Raw genomic sequence first — 16,593 nt, 5'->3', positions numbered from 1 at the left:
AGCAGCCCAGCTGCACCTCCTCCCGTCTCGGCTTGTTTTCACAGCGTGTCCTTTGGCCGCTCGCTGATCCCTGGACAAATGTTCACTAGCGAGACAGCCCCGGCAGCCTGCAGCCCACGCTGTGGCCGTCCCACCCGCCCTGCTGCTTTCCCAGCCCCAGTCCCGGCCTTGAGCCCATTCCCACGAATGCAACAGTGGAAATGACTGCAGCCTGAGCAAGGCGCAGAGAGGCTGGGAGTGCTGCACGTTGTGCAGGGCTGGCAGAGCTGGGGATGCTGTGCCCACAGCACCTGGGGTAGGGAGAGTTGTGCCCAGCATGCCTGGGATTGGGAGAGGTGTCTGTGCCTAGGATTGGCAGGACTGTGTGAAGCGGCATTTTGACTTAGGAGAGAACAAATCTGTGGCTTTGGCTCTTATGCTGGTTGTTTTTGCACAGTTCTGGTTGCTGAATCCCATCCATGATCCTGCCCTTCGGTAGGTCCTTCCCATCCCTGGAACAGTTCAGTCCCCAGAGAGGCACTCACTGTCCTGTGCTACGCTTTTGGGGCAACTCAGGAACAGGAACTGGGAGCCACGGGATCTGTCCAGGACATAGACCACTGACTCTGGGTGGATTGGAAAAGAGGGGCACCCCCGCACCAAACGCCTGTGTGAGCACATCTGCACACGTATACGAACACATGTGTACACACATGCACACATACACACACATGCAGATACAGCTCTGCGTGATCCCGGTGTGTTCCAGGACCCTTCGCCTGGAGCTGCCCGGGGGGGCCTGGGGGAGGACCCCCGGTACAGTCCCCTCCTGCACCCGCTCGGGGTCTCTTTCTCCCTCCACTCCACTCCCATCCCATCCCGCCGGGGGCCGCTCCCCCCGCCCGCGGGGACACGCAGGGGGACTGTCCCGGGGGGCCGCATCTCGGGAGCCTCCAGGGGACTCCCGCCGGCGGGCACAGGAAAGCGGCCCGCCGCCCCCCCGCTCTGTCCGGGCCACCCCCGCCAGCCCCCTCCCTCCCCTCCCCCGCCCCGCCCCGCTCCCGCTTTCTTCGCCTTGTCTTTCTTTTCCTTCTTTTTCTTTTTTTTTTTTTTTTTTTTTTTTTTTTTTTAGTTTCTTATTTTCCCCCAGAAAAGGCGCGGCGGGCGGAGGGGGCCGGGGGGGCCGGGGCTGCCCGCCCCCGCCCGCGGCTCCGGAGGCGCCGGCGCCGGGAAGAGCCGCCGGCGGAACGGGGACCGGCCGGGAGCCCCGGGCCGGGGAGAGCCGGCGAGGAGGAGGAGGGACGGGACGGTCTGTGCCGCGGGCCCCGGCCCCTCTGCCACTTCCTGGGAAACATGGTAATTCCTGGGGCATCCCTCTCCCTGCCGCTGCCCCTCCCCGTGGCTGCCGATCCCGCGGGCACCGGGTGGGCACCGGGTGGGCAGCGGGAGCGACAGCAGAGGGAGGTCGGGAGCGAAGGGGGAAGGAAGTGCAAAGGCAGAAGTGGGTGTGGAGGTGGGTGTCGGGGCAGAGGTGGGTGGGAAGACAGAGACAGATGCGAAGGTGGAGGTTGGGTGTGCAAGGTTGGGGATCGGGTGTGGAGGAGGACGTGGCCGCGGCCGCTTGGGCAGGTGTGCGCGGGGCTGCATCCTGCGATGCTTAAACTTCCCTGCGAAGTTTGTGAGGGGGGTGGCGTGCAGCGGCTGGGAGCTGCTGTGCGAGCCGTGCCAGCGCCGGGGATGCTCGCAGCCCGCTTGGGTCGCTCGTGCCGTTGCCCCGGGCTCGCTGAGCGCGGCCCCGCTCTGGGCCAGGCTGAGCTTCCAGCGGGCCCTGCCAACGCTGCTGACAGCAAGGGCTGCGGAGAGGCAGAGCAATTGGTATTCAGGACTGGTCCCAGGCTCAAACCTCTCCTTCCTGAGCAGCGGGGAGAAAGGAGCTGGAGCTGAGTCACCCTGTGGCTTCTGGCACGGGTTAAACACTTTACCACACCAAAACCCCAAAGCCCGGCCCGTCTTGTTGATGTAAACCAGTTTAAAAATATGGGTATTTGGGGAGAAATATCAATCTCTATTTAACAGCACTTTGGCTTATTAAAATGGAAATAGCTTTGCAAATGTAAATCTCCTTATGCTCCCTAATGCCTTTGTTCCAGCTCCCTCCCAGCGGGTGGAGGGGCTGCTTTTGGATTCCTATGGGCTTCTGGCCGGCCCGGATGCGGCTTCGCCAACGAACTCAGAGCCGCTGCACCATGGTTACCCCAAAAAAGCCTCCCCCAGTGATGAAGTGCTTTGTGAGACTCCATGAAAACATTTTTAGTCAGTCATTCCAGGCCAAAATATTCCCCAGCACAACTCAGGCTGTGTCTGGTGCCTCCATCAGTCCCTGGTTCCCTCCTGACACTGGCTCACACAGTCCCTGCCACTGGATGAAGTCCTGGGTGATAGGACAACAGGAAACAGCCTCAAGTGGTGCCAAGGGAGGGTTAGACTGGATACTAGAGAAAAATTTCTTCACTGAATGACTTGTCAAGCCCTGGCACAGGCTGCCCAGGCAGTGGTGGAGTCACCACCCATGAAGGAGGATTTAAAAGACTGTTGGAGGCAAGGCAGGCAGTTCTGGCTCATCTCTCATGGCAGCATTCAGAGCTGGATGGATCCTCCTGTGCTGTTGTGGCTCCTCGCCTCGGTGTTGGGACGGGGACAAAGTCCAGCTAGGCAGTGCTGGGCATGGAGGTGGTGGGCACCCAGCTGGGCTCAGCACTGGGGACCAGGTGACTGCACCAGGGCCCCACTGGAGCAACATGGAATGGGGTGCTGGACTTTGCCCTTCATCAGGGGTTTTCCAGAGAAAGGTCTCCAGTCCATTCTAGGAACTGTACACAATAAGACAAAGCTGGAGGAGAAAGGTCCAAGGGCAGAAAGCCTGGACAGGAAACACAGGGGCAGATCAGGGCCCTGAGAAGGGACTGGCTTGCCTCCTCTTCCGCCCAGCTCTCTGGCTTCTCCTGTCAGGTGCAGGAGCAGGAGATTCCTGTGCCGAGACATGGAAAAAAAGTCATGAAGAATAAACCAAAGCATGACTGCAAAGGGCTTTAGCTAAAGCGCGTTAAAATTAATTAAGCTGAATTAACCGTGGCCCCTTTGTCTCTGTATGGGCTTCTGGACCAGGGATTAGCTGCCTGAAAGTAATGCTCACCTTGAGCTAATCCCACCAGACTTCCTGGGTGCTCTGATGGGAGCAGGACCTGGCTGCTTGGAGGATGCTTCTCTTCCCCACTCGCTGATGGGGTCCCCTTGACAGGTGTGCCAGACTCGTCCCTGTGCTGCCTGGAGCACAGCCCAGGCATCACGGGAGCCGTGGGATGGCTTCTCTCCATCTACAAACTGTGCCACAGAGCGGCCAGCTCCTGCAGCACTGAGAGAATGAACTGGGAGCTGCTGGCCCACAGGTGGCACAGCCCCAGTGTCCTCACCCTGTTCTGGGGCAGTGCAGGGGGATGCAACGCAGCAGAACACTTCTCAGAAAACACAGGAATAATTTTGAGTTTGGCGAATTCAGCAATGAGTCTGGACCAAAACACCCTATCCATCTTCAGATGTTTGTCCTTCCTCCCATCTGCTGCATTCCTGCAGCGAGCTGCGGAGCCCGGCACAGCCCCACGATCTGTCTGGTCTGACTCCTCTTAACCCCTCGGCTGCTGCGGCTCCCCCGCCTCCGCATGGCTGGCGGCCGAGCGAGGCGGCTGCTGCCTGGGGTTTATCCCAGGCTCCTCACCCACAGCCCGGCGCTGGGAACCGGACCCGCCCCGCCTGCGCCGTGCTCGCTGTGCCGCACTCCCGGCTCCTCCCGATTCCAGCCCAGGAGGGTTTGGAGCCCCTGATCTCAGCAGCGTTGCCAGTGTGGGGGTCCCAGGGCCCCGACAGCGGCGCAGTACGGCGTGGGATGGTGGGCAGAGACACCGGGTCGGGCGGGACGGTGTCCCCGCTGCGGGGCCACGCTCCCACCAGCGACACTTGCCTCTCTCCCGCAGGATGCCGGGTCGCTGGATGCGGCGGTGCAAAGCGCTCTCCAGGCCCTCTACCCGCCCTTCGAAGCCACGGCTCCCACCGTCCTGAGCCAGGTGTTTCGGCTGCTGGAGACCAGCTACCAGGGGGACGGGCTCTGCTGCCTGCTCCAGTTCCTCATCCCCGCCAAGCGGCTCTTCGAGCGCCTGCGGCAGGCGGCCTGTGTAAGCCCCCGTGCCCCACAGCGCTGCCCCCATGAGCCGGTCACAGACACGGGGACTGTGCCCGAAGGAGTCCTGCCTGCGTGGGCACACTGCCCTGTGGGCTCCCTCCCTGCACATCCGCTCATTGTTCCATCTGCTCCCCGCAGAGGGGACCGTGGCACACCCAGATATGTGGTCCCTGCAATAAGAGCGAGGGGACTCGGGGTCATCTTGTCTTGGTCCTACAAAGGTTTAAGCTGGGGTTTTCCCTCTGTGAGCACACGGGTGGACTCCACACTGTGGGAATAGCCATGGCTCAGGGTGGGCTTGCAGGGCTGTGCTGCAGAGGCTTGGCTCCGGGACGTGCACTGGGTCACCAGGCTCTTTCATCCTCATCATGGGAAGCACAGGGCCGGGCAGCAAGAGCGTGTGGGGGTGGCTGGGAGGCACAGAGCTGGCAGGGCTCTCTCATGCGCTGTGTTCTTCCTCCTTCCCAGGCTCCCTACTTTAATCGCATCTTTCTCCACGAAGGCTGGCCCTTATGTCTGCACGAGAAGGTGGTTGTGCACCTCGCGCCGCTCAACCCCCTCCTGCTGCGCCCCGGGGACTTCTACCTGCAAGCAGAGCCCTGTGAGGAGCACACAGCGCGTGTCACCATCAAGCACCTCTCCCTGGACCTGCGCTCCGTGGAGGAGACACCTGTCCCCGAGGCCACCCACGCTCTGCTCTTCACCAACGCGTGGCTGGAGGAGGTGAACAGCAGCTGGGCCGGAGCTCCCCTGCACACCTGCCTGGTGGCCACCGAGAACGGTGTCACCCCAATGCCGTGGAGCCGGATTGCCACGCCTGAGTTCACCGACAAGCCCAGGGCTGGAGCTGACGGTGTGCCTGCTGGTGCCTGGCATGGACCTGCTCCTGAGACTGCATCCGACACACCTGTGCCCCATGGCACAGCAAATGTCCCCACGCCCTACGGCAACACTGCGGGCACCATCCCAGGCTGCAAGGCCACCTCTCGGAAGTCAAGCCAGGGACGATACCCGGGACTGATCAAGGTGGAGCAGGCAGGTCTGCGAAAGAAGCCGGCCACGCTGGCTGTGCCCAGCCTCAGTGAAATCATCAGCCAGAACCTGGAGGGGGAGTATGTGGACCTGCTGGAGCAATCCCAGGAGGACTTGGATGTCCTGACCAGATCCCTGTTGCTGACCTGCCCTCCAGGGAGAATAAGGGCTGGGGCTGAGGACATGCTCCCCTGGGCAAATGGGGGATCAGGAGCAGACGCCTGGCCCTGTGGGGAAGCACTGAGCTCAGAGGAGAGTCCCTGCAGCCCGGGCCTGGGGAGGAAGATAAGCCAGGAGCCAGGGCCACATGGCCCAAAGTGCCGCCAGCGTGACTCCTACATGGCCGCGCTGCAGAACCCGGTGAGCTTCGGCTCTGGGCTGATGGCAGCCATCCTGGAGGAGCCGGACAGCCCTGGCTCCGAGCTGCCCCCTGCCACCCCCCGTGAGACCCCCGCACAGCACAGGAAGGGGGCTGGCAGCCCCATGCTCCTCACCCGCCAGTCCCGCCGAGCGACTCCTGGGGTGCCGGGGCGAGGGGGGCTGGTGCAGCGGGGCAGCCCCCGGCTCCCCCCAGGTTCCGGCCACAAGTTCTCCTTCCTGAAGGGCACGCGGCTCGGGGCAGCCCCCGAGGATGAAAGAGTCAGCAGCCAGCACGAGGGGGCCTGGAAGAAGATGTCAGCCATCTACTCGCCCAGGATGGGCAGAGCCAGGGCAGCAGGGAAAGGTACCATCCTGTGGGGCTGTGGCACCTGACCAGGCTCTGCTGGGGCTTTGCTTCTTTGAGTGTCACCAGCTTCCCTCTCCTCTATCCCTGTGCACAGGTACGAATGCAGCCACTGCTGCTCCTGTAGAGGAACGGTCTCTGGAAAGTTCCAGCTGCAAGAATGGTCCCTCTGTGCCCAGCACTGGCACTGCGGGTCGGGAGCCTCCAGCCTGGCAGGACCTGCACGCTGGGCTGCTGCGCTCGGGCATCATCTGCCTGCCAGGTACTGCTGGCACCATGAGCCTGGGGAATGGGAGGGAGGGGCCTCTGGATGGAAACACAGGCTGCTGCAGAGAGTGTTTTGGAGGAAGGTTTCAGGGCTTTGCTGAAGGCCAGAAATACTCCAAGCGGAAAAATTTTTTTCAGCTGGGCAATAACATTAAAAACATAAATGCAGGCAGCCTGTGAAGAGCAGCTGCCCCAGTCCCAGCCGCCCCAAGCCCTCCCACACCATTCCTCTCCAGTGAAGCTGTTCAGCTTTAGCTGCCAAACACTAAACATTTGGCTCCTTCTTTTTCCCAAGAACCACCAAGCAGTAACAAAACCCATCTTCTTCTCAGGAAAAACGTCCCCAGCAGCTCTGGAATTCCAGACATTCATGCCAAGAGCATCCCTGGGCTGGCTCTCCCCCTCCCAAAGGGCCTGAGGGGCTGCACCATGGCAGGCTGAGCTGGGGCAGCACTGATGGTTACCCCAGCCCCTTGTGGGGTGCTCAGGTCTGGCAGGTGGCTGCCAGAGGAGTCACTCGCCCTTTCTCCACAGGGAGCTCGGACAGGCTGGGCAGGGCTCTCCTCCTGGTGACCACCAGTGGCAGTGCCTGGCGGGCTGCGTGGTGCTCAGCTGCCGAGCTGGCAAGGCTCATCCTCTGCCTCTGCTCCCTCCCCAGGTAAGAGCCAGCAGGACCTGCCAGTGACCCCCAGCTGCTGCCTGGCTCAGGGCTCCCAGGCTAAGTTGGGATGGATTCCCAGCATCCCACACTGGCTATCCAAACTCTGGTTTGGGCACATCCCCGAGGTGCCTGGACCATGTCCCTGCCAGAGGCACGTGCTCTGAGCCCTTGGCAGGGACATCCCACAGGGATGAGGCCACTGCCTGTGGCCGAGTTCCTGCCTGCCTGGGAGTGCACAATGTGGGAGGGGGCTTTGAGAGGGTCCTGCCTCAGGGAAGGACCCCCACTCCTGCTGTGTTTCCCCTCGCTAGGCAAGAAGTGAAGAATGGTGAGAGGCGAGAAGCCAAGGATGCCAAGGATGTTGGGCTGACAGTTGTGGTGGATGCCAGGAAGAAGCCGCCCGCTCCCGTCCTATTCTCAGCCCTCCGTTCCGTCCAGGTATGCCAGGCTCTGTGTGCCTGTGCCATAGGCATGCCAGGGGTGTCCCTGTCTGGGAGGGAGTGCTGCCACCCTTTGGGGGTCCCTCAGGGCCTTCCCTGTGCCCGCTCTCCATGCGATCCTCAAAGGTGCCTTCTGAGCCCTGCCATCAGCATCCTAATATGTGAATTCATCAGGAAATGCACTCCAAAGTGACAATCCACTATTGCGGCAGAGTCCTTGTGCCAGTGCCCAGGTAGTGCCACAGGAGTGCCCTGTGCTGTCCAGGGGCTATGGGGTCCCCCCCACCACAGCACCTTTTGCCCTTGTATGCCCGATAAAACCCATGTTGGCCCTGATGTTCCTCACGTGGAGAAGTGTCACTGGTGTCAGAGAAGGGGTTCACTCATGAGGCTCTTCCCATGGTCCTTTGCCAGGGAGGCAAGGTGGCTGGGACAAGGTCATGGCCTGAGGGCCGTGTTTCCATCTCCCACACCAGTGAGAGTGGGAGGCTTTTCTTTTGCAATGAGCTCACCAGCCTCAGCTGACCCAGGAAGGTCCCACACTGCCGTGGGTGACCGGAGGGCTTTGTGTGGGGTTTGCCCTGGTGATTCTCCCCTGCCTCCCACAGAGTGTGTCTCCAGGCTGCATTCACAGCATGCTGCTTCTGGCCGAGAAGGAGCTGGTCTCCCACCGTGAGAAGCTGGCTGGGGTGCAGGTGAGCCTGTCCCTGTCCCCTGAGCTGGTGCAATAGGGGGTTATTTCCTGCTCCAGACAGCCTTACAAGCCCTGTGCCCTGCAGGTGGAGACCCTGACATCGCTGAAGGCTCTGGGCCGCCACATCGACAGCTCCCAGCTGCCCCCAGAGCTGGACGGTGCCTTCCCCTACTGCCACGGCGAGTGGGTTCAATTCTTCCAGGTGTCTGTTACCACGCCATGAGCCATTGCCTCACCTCCCCCGTGTCCCTCTGTCCCCACTGCTTCTTATGTGTCCCACACACATGCCTGGAAAAGCAACAGGAAGGGCTGGGAGAGGGGAATGAACAAGAGAGCTCTGAGCACAGGAGGGTCAAGCTCCTTCCTACCTGCTCCTGCCTGCAGCTGCCCATCCACCTCCTCACTCCCTTCCTCATCAGCTTTAACCCAGTGCCTCACAGTATTTCCTGCTCTGTCCTGGTACTCCTCCTCCTCCTCCTCATGGGCAGACTGCCCCCACTGACCCACGGTGTGTGTCCCCCACAGAAGCTGCAGCCCTTCACAGCCAGCCTCAGGCAGGCATCGGAGCTGCTGCAGCGCTGCATCCAGGAGCTGCGGAACACCGACGCACTGGCTGGGACACAGGTAACAGGGGTGGAAGCACCACAGGCTGGGGACATTCCCAAAGGGCCCATCTGCAGTGCAGCCACAGCAACATTTCCCTCCAGTTCCCCAAAACTTGGCATAACTGTCCCCAGACTGGCTGCTCCTGGCCATGGGGAGCATGTCCCCTCTGCTCCTGCCTGGGGTACCCATCCTGTGCTGGCTGAGACCTCAGGTGAGGCCCCAGGTAAGACACTTGTCTGACCCTCCCTTCCTGCACAGGATGCAGCTGCAGGCATCAGGAGGCACCAGCAGCTGATGCAGAAGGTGCTGAGTGACCCTCAGCTGGTGCGGGTGCAGCGCGAGGGGGGGTTCCTGCTGGCCAGGCTGCGCAGGGAGGCCGCCCGCCTCTGCGCCTCCGAGCACATCAGGTAGGACGGGGCAGTTCCACTGTCAGGAGGTGCCAAAGCCAGAGACCCCTGCTCCTGCTGGCTGACAGAGCCACCTCCCCATGGACAGCCCGGTCCCCATGAGCCCAAGCTACTGCCATGATCAGTCCTGCTCTGGAAGCATGGACCACATGTCTGAAACAGCCCATTGTAGGGGTCCCCTTATCGTCGCTGGTGCCAGATCCCTGAGAGGGTCTCCTGCCCCGGGCCCGGCCAGATCTGTCACTGCTCTGCAGTGCCGGCAGCAGTGCCTTGGGCTGGGCTCGGGAAAAGCCACTAGATGGGGCCACGTCCCGGCCATGCCGCGCCCAGCCAGCTGGGCTGTGCTGTGCTCCTCTGGCCATGCCGTGATCGTCCGGTGATGCACACTTGTCTGGCCGTGCCACACTCATCCAGTGATGTCACAATCTGGCCATGCACAGCTCCTCTGGCCATGCTGTAGTCATCCAGTAATGTCACCCCCACCTGGACGTGCCATACTCATCCAGTGGTGCCGTAATCTGGCCATGCTGTTACTCCTCCAGCCGTGCTGTAACCGGGCCGTTCCGTGCTCACCCGGCGATGTCGCTGTCGGCCGGGAATGCTGCACCCATCTGCTGATACCGCACTGCTCCAGCCATGCCACGCTGCCCCGCAGTCATGCACTGAGGCAGCGCTAAGCCACTGCTCCCTGCTGCTCCCTTCTCTCAGTGGGGCTGGGCTGCACTGATAGACGGGGCTTTCCCGTCCCGCGGTCCCTGCTATCCATTTGCTCCATGAGTTGGGAAGATGTCCAGGTGCCTGCAAGGCTTGGGTCGGGAGCTGAGCAAGAGACCTGCTCCCTTCCACTTTGTGCATCTGTGAGCTCACCTGGCAGCCCCTGGCACTGATGGCCCCTCTCCTCCCACCCCCCAGGACCGGTATGGAGTTGGCTGAGGGGCTGTATAGTCAGCTGGAGGAAGAACTTCACAACCTCGTGTCCCAGTCCAACAGCTGCCTGGAGCGCCTGGAGTTCCTCCGCAAGGTCCGGGAGCTTGAGACTGAGTTTGGCAAGGTGAGCTGGGTGTCCCTGGGGTGCCACAAGTTGAAGTTGCCCTCTGTGGTGTTCCATGGTTGAGTGTTTTGGCCACATTTCCTTTATTTCTGATGATGCTAGAAGCCTGGAGAATGGCCGGATTGCCTGAGCTTTGATTTTCATTATGGGTGACTGTGTGTGACTGAGCTGGGCTGGGATGCCGGGCCGGGGCAGGAAGGGGAGGTGCTGTGGACATGCTGCTGCTGCCCTGGCCTGAACCTCCTGACCCCTGTTCTGCTCTCTCACAGCTGGGCTCCTGGCTGGATGGGGAGGCAGCAGCTCGGCTGCAGGAGATGGGCACCGAGGATTGGAGTCCCGAGAGCTGCCAGGGCTCTGCCGAGCACTTCAAGGAGTTCCTCACCCAGGCCACAGTATGTCTGGAGGGGCTTTTCTGTAACAGACATCCCCTGGGTTTGGAAAGAGGCTTCTGGGCAGAACTGGGTGTCCCCGAGCTGTTGAGTCACACTACAGTTGTCAAGCTCAGCATTGTGGGGGACTCTGGGCAGTCCTGCTCCTGTGTGGGGGTGGCTGTGCTGTTCCTTGATGTGTGCTGGGCTGGGGCTGCTGTCCCCAACCCCTGCTGTACTCCATCCTTTTTCCTACAAAGCCTGGGCATCCATCAGACAACAAATAACATTGTGATGAGGATCTTCTGGTTCCCCTGGATGTGTAGGCCCTTTAGTCACACGCGCTGCAGGGAGGGTGAGGCATGGTGACCCCACTCGGGACAGGAGGTGCATGGGGTGCATTTTGAACCAGGCCAGGGCAGAGCAGGGATTTGGAGAATCCCATTGCTTTGCTTGTTCTCACTTGCCCAGAAGTGTTTCCCATCCATCTCTGGTGATGGATGGGCTAATGGTGATGTCAAGGGCTACCTGCAGTGTGCGTATCCCAGGTCAGCACCATTCCCAAGTGTGGAGCTGTTCCTTCCTCCTGTCCCTGCAGGCTCGATACCAGCATGGCCTGACCCTGTGCCAGGAGGCAGCTGAGGTCCGAGACTCGACGTTCCCTGAGGCAGATGCCCTCCAAGCATCTGCAGCCCTTTTCCAGACAAAGCTGATGAGCTTCTCCCAGCAGCTGGAGCGGCGGCAGGCAGAACGGGAGCTGCTGCAGGAGCTCGTGCGGTTCTCCAACAAGGTGGGTGCAGGGCATCTCCCCCTGCAGGACATGGTGCTGCTGGTGGCCACGAAAGCAGCCAGTGTCACCTCTTTTGCAGGTGGCAGGGCTGAAGCTGGACTGCCGGCAGTGCTCGGCCCGGGCACAGCGTGGGGAGGGCCAGGCCCTGCGGTGCCTGCAGAGATCCTTCCAGAAGCTCTCGGTGGAGTTTGCCCTGGAGAAGCTGAAGGAGATGAAAGCTCAGGTGCGCAGGATGCAGAGCAGCCAAGGATTGGCAGCCTGGACAGAGGCACAGCACAGGTACCAGGAGACCCGGCAGATCCTGGAGGAGATGCTGGCAGAACTGCAGGAGGCCTGGGGAGCACAAGCTGACGGGCAGGGAGACTCCTCCAGCCCCCCCAGCCCGGGGTCTGCAGCTCCTCACATGGAAGTCCCAGTGTGCAGAGCAGCCCCCTGCCCTGAGCCAGCAGTGCTGGGGGGCAGGGGGTTGGCAGAGCAGCCAGAGACCAGCACTGAGGGGCCAGGACAGCCCCAGGGGCCAGGACAGTCCCAGCCCAGCAGCAGTCCTGGCTCCACGCTGGGTGTGGAGCAGAGCTCTCTGCAGCCCCACTGCCGGCTGGGACCTCAGGGTGCCCACAGCTCTCACTGCCACATCCCAGCTGACACCCCCCATCCCAAACCCAAGAGCAAAGCAGGCCTGGGAGTGACAGGACACCTCACCCAGGAGCGCAACCAGCCCCGTCGGAGGCGTCCCTTGACCCTGCCTCCCTGGACACGCTTCCCAGGTGCTGACCCACCATGTCCTACTGCTGTGCCCCATGGGACTGCCTCAGATCCCAGCACAGCTGGTGCACCAGCGGGGCCACGGGCAGAAGCTGCCCAGTACTTCCAGATTTCCAGCCAGAGCAGTTTCTCCTCTGAAGACTCAGATTCACAGAACTCCACGGAAGAAGTCCCAGCAGCAAGCCTGGCTTTGCCCAGGGACCTCCAGAGTCCCAGACCACCCTGCCCATCTGAAAAGGCCCACCAGATCATTTACCTGGAGAACCACCACACTGAAAGTTCAGCTAAAGCAAATGCCAAGTAACCAGTTCCTCCAGCTGGGGCTGTTTCTGTCCAGCTGCATGAGTCTCGATCACAGACTGGATGAGACTTCCCATGCTCAGAGGTGGGATGCTGGAACTTCTCACCCCACCCTCAGTCCCAGACTGTTTGGTTCCCTGTTCTTAGTGTTCTGCCTGCCATGGATCAGCAGTAATTCCATCACCAGCTCACAGGATTCATTCACAATCTACCAGATGTGTAGCAATCCTCCCATAAAGTGCCTTTATCCCTACCAGTGCCAGCCTTGTCTCAGGCAGTGGGGAGGGTTCCCACATTGAAAGCTGTGCTTGGAGCATCTCAGGGGAGTGCAGACCTGTGAGATGTTCCTGTCACTCACTGTGCTCCCTGCTCCACTGGATGATTTTACCATCCCTGTGCTGCTGCTGCAGCCCTGGCTGAGCCCCAGCAGTGGGCCCTGGGTTTGTGTGTGCTCATTAACACGGGACTAACTCCATTAACATTAATAAACCTGAAGAGAAACACCTGGATGGTCCTCATGGAGGAGAGTGAGAAGTTGTGTCCTACTGAGAGCCAGCTCCTGGGGTTCACACCCAAGTTCCAGCTGCTCCTACCACCCCAGCATAGTCAAGAATGGCCCCGTGCCCCCTACGTGGGCACAGCCTGGCTCTCCTGCTTGCTGCCAGCACCTTGGCCCTGCTCAAAGGACCCTTTTGTAAGGGTTAAGTGCCTCAGTCTCCTGTTGTCCCTCCCAGTACATGAGCAGAGTGGTGTCATCCTGCCCAGCCTCCCCACTCTGTTTTGGGAACGCGCTGTCCTGGAGCCTTTGGGACCCGTTTGGGTGGGGGTGCGACCCTGCCGATCCCGGTCCAAAGCAGCCCGCGGTCCCCAGAGACCCTGTCCCCGCAGGCTCGGCCTGTTCGGGCATCCGGGAGGGGATGATGGCAGGCGGGACCCCGACTGGCGGGGCCAGGCACTGGCCGGCCGCCCCCCTGGGCAGCCACAGCATGAGCTAATCAAGAGACATCAGAGGAGAAGCGATCTCTGCCCTGGAGGCCGTTCCAGAAAAACACACTCCTCCTCCCAGCCCAGCACGGTCATGGCTCGCACCCTGCGGGATGCTGAGCCTCGGCAAAGGGCACTCGCCCATCCCAGTCTGGCTGAGCGTCACTCATACCCCCCTCAGCCTTGTTTTTGCCAGATCCCGAAGCCAAGCCCCGCTGAGCTCCTCACGGCCCCCGCTGCCCCCCGCGGGGCCACGCTCCTCCTGTCTGGGTCATTACTGAACACCAACGGGACCGACCCCGGCCCTGCCCTGTCTCAGGACCTCTGCCTGTCACCACTCCTGGTCCTACCCAATTGTCTGCTCCTTACTTCTCCCGACAATTTTTTTAGACTCCATCTTCCCCAGCTCATCACGGATTCTTCTACTGACCATTCTGTCCCTGCTCCACTGAAATCCTGGTCGCTGAGTCCATCCCATTCCTTTTGGTCTGAAAGTTGTCCTAGAGAACCTGGACACATCTGCACAGCCTGTCCTGTGTGAGCCTAGAGTTCGTTCCATTCTCCAATAATGCCACGTCCTGAGTGGCACCAAGGTCACCAAGCCAGGACATTTCTACCTCTCCCTGATATGTCCCTGTGTCCCATCCCCATGCCCTACAGCTGAGTGTGCCCCTGTGGCCAGTGCAAGCCGGGCCCACCTGGATGGACCCAGCTCACTGCCAGAGCCAAAAATCTTTCCTCCCTCCAGCATCATTCCAAGCCAAGCCTGACAGTTCCCTTGCTCAGTTTTCCACTCTGTTGAGAGCTGATCTGCTGTATCCCCTCCATTACAGCTTTTAGGTTGCAGAAATAGCACTTTCCAGCGAGAGGGAGAGTCATTTTTCAAACCAGATGGAATTATGATTCTTCTGAATAAAGCAAACAATGACTTTCCTGTTGTTTTCTTTTTCCATAAGTAAAATTTTAAAAAAGGATATTTTGCAAATCCTGAGTTAACTGATAACAAAAAGAGGAATTTCCGGCCTGTGACTGGAGGGTGAATCGTTTCCCTGGAAGGGTCCTGTGCACTCAAGAGCTGTCAGCCCCCACAGCTGGATGGGCATACCCAGATCCCTCCTTCCCTCCTACCAAAAAGTGTTTTGCAACATTCTGGCAAAAATTTTCTTATCTCTGCTGATCCTTCAGCACATTATTTATGACTCCCAAGTTTGACCAATTAAGCCATAACCTTTCCAGAAAGGCAAGTACAGGAGTTAATCAATGTCTCCTTTCCCTTGTGAAATGGCAAAATCATTTGTCAGGGGCTGGCAGGGATCCAGCAGTGTGGGCTGGTCAGGGTCTGGCAGTGCCAGGGTGCAGAGCACCCTCCAAAATGGGAGGGAAGCTCCCACAAAGCCCCAGGAAAGACTTTTATCCAAAGGAAAAAAGGTCCAAAATGTTGGATGCAGCAGACGACAAAACCAGCTCAGAGAAGAGGAGGGCCCATGGATCAGGCACAGATCCCAGCCCCAGGGAATGACCTTCTCTTCCCCATGGCAGCTCCTGGCTCAGCCATTCCCCCTGTGGCTCCTGAGCCCTGCCCCAGCAGAGCAGACAGTACAGGGGCTGGCACCAGAGACAGCCACGGCACTCTTCTTCCTCCTCCTTCTCCTCCTCACCACCAGATTCCCATCGAGCTCTGCCCTACAAACTGCAGGGGCTGCAGGGTCACTGGGTTCAATTGTGACAAGACAGAGCAAAGAGGAAAAACGGAAGGGGAAGAGCAAGAGGCACTGGGGTTCCCACACTCCCAGCCACTGCCACAGCTGTGCCCTGTCCCAGTCAAGGAGGAAGTGGGGAAATGGGTGACAAGGCAGAGACGCAGTGACAATAGCATGTGGGAAAATTCAGAGCCACTCACATGGGCCCCCCCAGCCGTTCTGGTGCCAGCAGAGCCACCACAGGCCCATTCCTGTCCTGGCAGCCCCTGGACTGCGGTTCAGCAACAAAGAGCCACGGAGTTCAGAAGCACAAGCTGGGGGCTTGTTCCGTGCCACGGTGGGAACTGTCTTGCCTGGATTTGTTCTCCTGGGTGACAGCCAGGGCAGTGGGTCTGGTTTCAGCAGGTAAACAGAGGCAGCTCTGGGTTCAAGAGGGAGCTGAGCGGTGGGACAAGGACACCCAAGCCAGGACAAGCTCAGTCCTGGCTTTGGGACGTGGCTGCAAGCACAGGTGTCCCAGAGAAGCTTCATTGTCTCCAAGTGCCTGCTGTGGCAGAGCAAACAGAGGTCTTGCCTGTCACTGAGCTGGTGCTCCGGGGAGCTGCAGGATAGCCATAAGAAATGGAAAACCAAAGAAACCAGTGATACCAGAGGAAAACAGGAAGGGTGAGGGGTAACGCCAAAGGGTAGAGCTCCAAGGGCTGGACATAACTCAATCTGATCTGAGCTGGCCAGGGAAAGGCCAACCCAGCTGCATTCCAAAATCCCAGCTGTGCTGCATTCCGAGGGATGGATGGAAAATGCTTTTGCCAGTGCTTGCTCAGGGGCCCTGCAGACAGCCACCTTGGGAAGATGATGACAGGACACAGGTGACCTGCATGGGGGACACAGGCATGGAGGACACACAGCTCATGTGTTAGCCCTGGGGGAACCACCCAGCTTCAGGCATTTGATCTGGATATGTGAACTCACAGAGGAGCACAAACACTCCAGGCACCATCTGGGGAGCACAGACCCTTCTTGTTTCCCCCTGCAGACCCGTTGGAGCCTGCAAGCTATGAAGGTGGAGAGGGATTACCGGGGAGCGGTGCCCTGGGGGAACAGGCGCCCTGGGGAGGGAGGACTGGGGGGGTTCCAACAAACTGCTGGGAAATGACAGCCAGAGGCTGGAATTCAGTTTGCACCAGGTACGGCCAGATCACTTTGCAAAACGTTGTGTTTGGCTCATGACTGTCCTGGCAGTGGACGTGAGCCCATCCTGCAGCACTGCAGCCCGCTCTCGAGGGCTGTGGGACCCTGCCACAGTGGGACTGGCCTTGTGGCCGTCCTGGGGCCACCAGCAAGGACAGGTTTGGCACAGCTGGAGAATCCACTGCCCTGCATGCATTGCTGCTGTCCAACACAGGACCCACCTCCCGTGGGCTTGCTTGGGACCCTGCCAGGGAAGCCCCCAGCTCTCCTGCCCCCACCGTGCTTGCAGACCAAATAAACCCGGACACTTTTGAGAGGTTTTTTCTTTTAAATAAAAATAGAGACTCCACCTAAAAACGAAGACAGTTACACAATTAATCCCTCCTGAGCCCCCCCCCACCCC

At 60.0% G+C, this 16,593-nt stretch overlaps 1 protein-coding gene across 2 annotated transcripts; it reads left to right on the top strand.

The window, feature by feature from the left end:
- Positions 1-1,161: 1,161 nt before the first annotated feature.
- Positions 1,162-14,232, top strand: KIAA1755 (KIAA1755 ortholog). 2 transcript variants are annotated; one of them, XM_038159358.1, is made up of 15 exons: positions 1,162-1,335; positions 4,008-4,205; positions 4,682-5,605; positions 5,849-5,969; positions 6,067-6,231; positions 6,771-6,894; positions 7,209-7,335; positions 7,946-8,032; positions 8,117-8,233; positions 8,557-8,655; positions 8,896-9,044; positions 9,957-10,095; positions 10,365-10,487; positions 11,062-11,253; positions 11,333-14,232. In XM_038159358.1, exons 1-15 carry the CDS (start codon positions 1,333-1,335, stop codon positions 12,317-12,319), a joined length of 3,555 nt encoding a protein of 1,184 aa, XP_038015286.1. In that variant the 5' UTR covers positions 1,162-1,332; the 3' UTR covers positions 12,320-14,232. The 2 variants fall into 2 exon arrangements, with proteins under 2 accessions (XP_038015286.1, XP_038015285.1); XM_038159357.1 differs by having other exon boundaries at positions 4,682-5,969.
- Positions 14,233-16,593: the final 2,361 nt, after the last annotated feature.

The sequence above is a fragment of the Motacilla alba genome, chromosome 20 (assembly GCF_015832195.1).
Source record: "Motacilla alba alba isolate MOTALB_02 chromosome 20, Motacilla_alba_V1.0_pri, whole genome shotgun sequence".
Taxonomy (NCBI): domain Eukaryota; kingdom Metazoa; phylum Chordata; class Aves; order Passeriformes; family Motacillidae; genus Motacilla; species Motacilla alba.
The sequence above is the reverse complement of the archived record's forward strand: the minus strand, read 5'-3'. Positions and strand labels throughout refer to the sequence as shown.

Bases quoted from the DNA above. Each gene is read 5' to 3' on its own strand.
- KIAA1755 (XM_038159357.1), top strand. The intron at 8,033-8,116 runs GTGAGCCTGTCC...TGTGCCCTGCAG, and splicing joins AGAAGCTGGCTGGGGTGCAG to GTGGAGACCCTGACATCGCT. The intron at 8,234-8,556 runs GTGTCTGTTACC...TGTCCCCCACAG, and splicing joins AGTGGGTTCAATTCTTCCAG to AAGCTGCAGCCCTTCACAGC.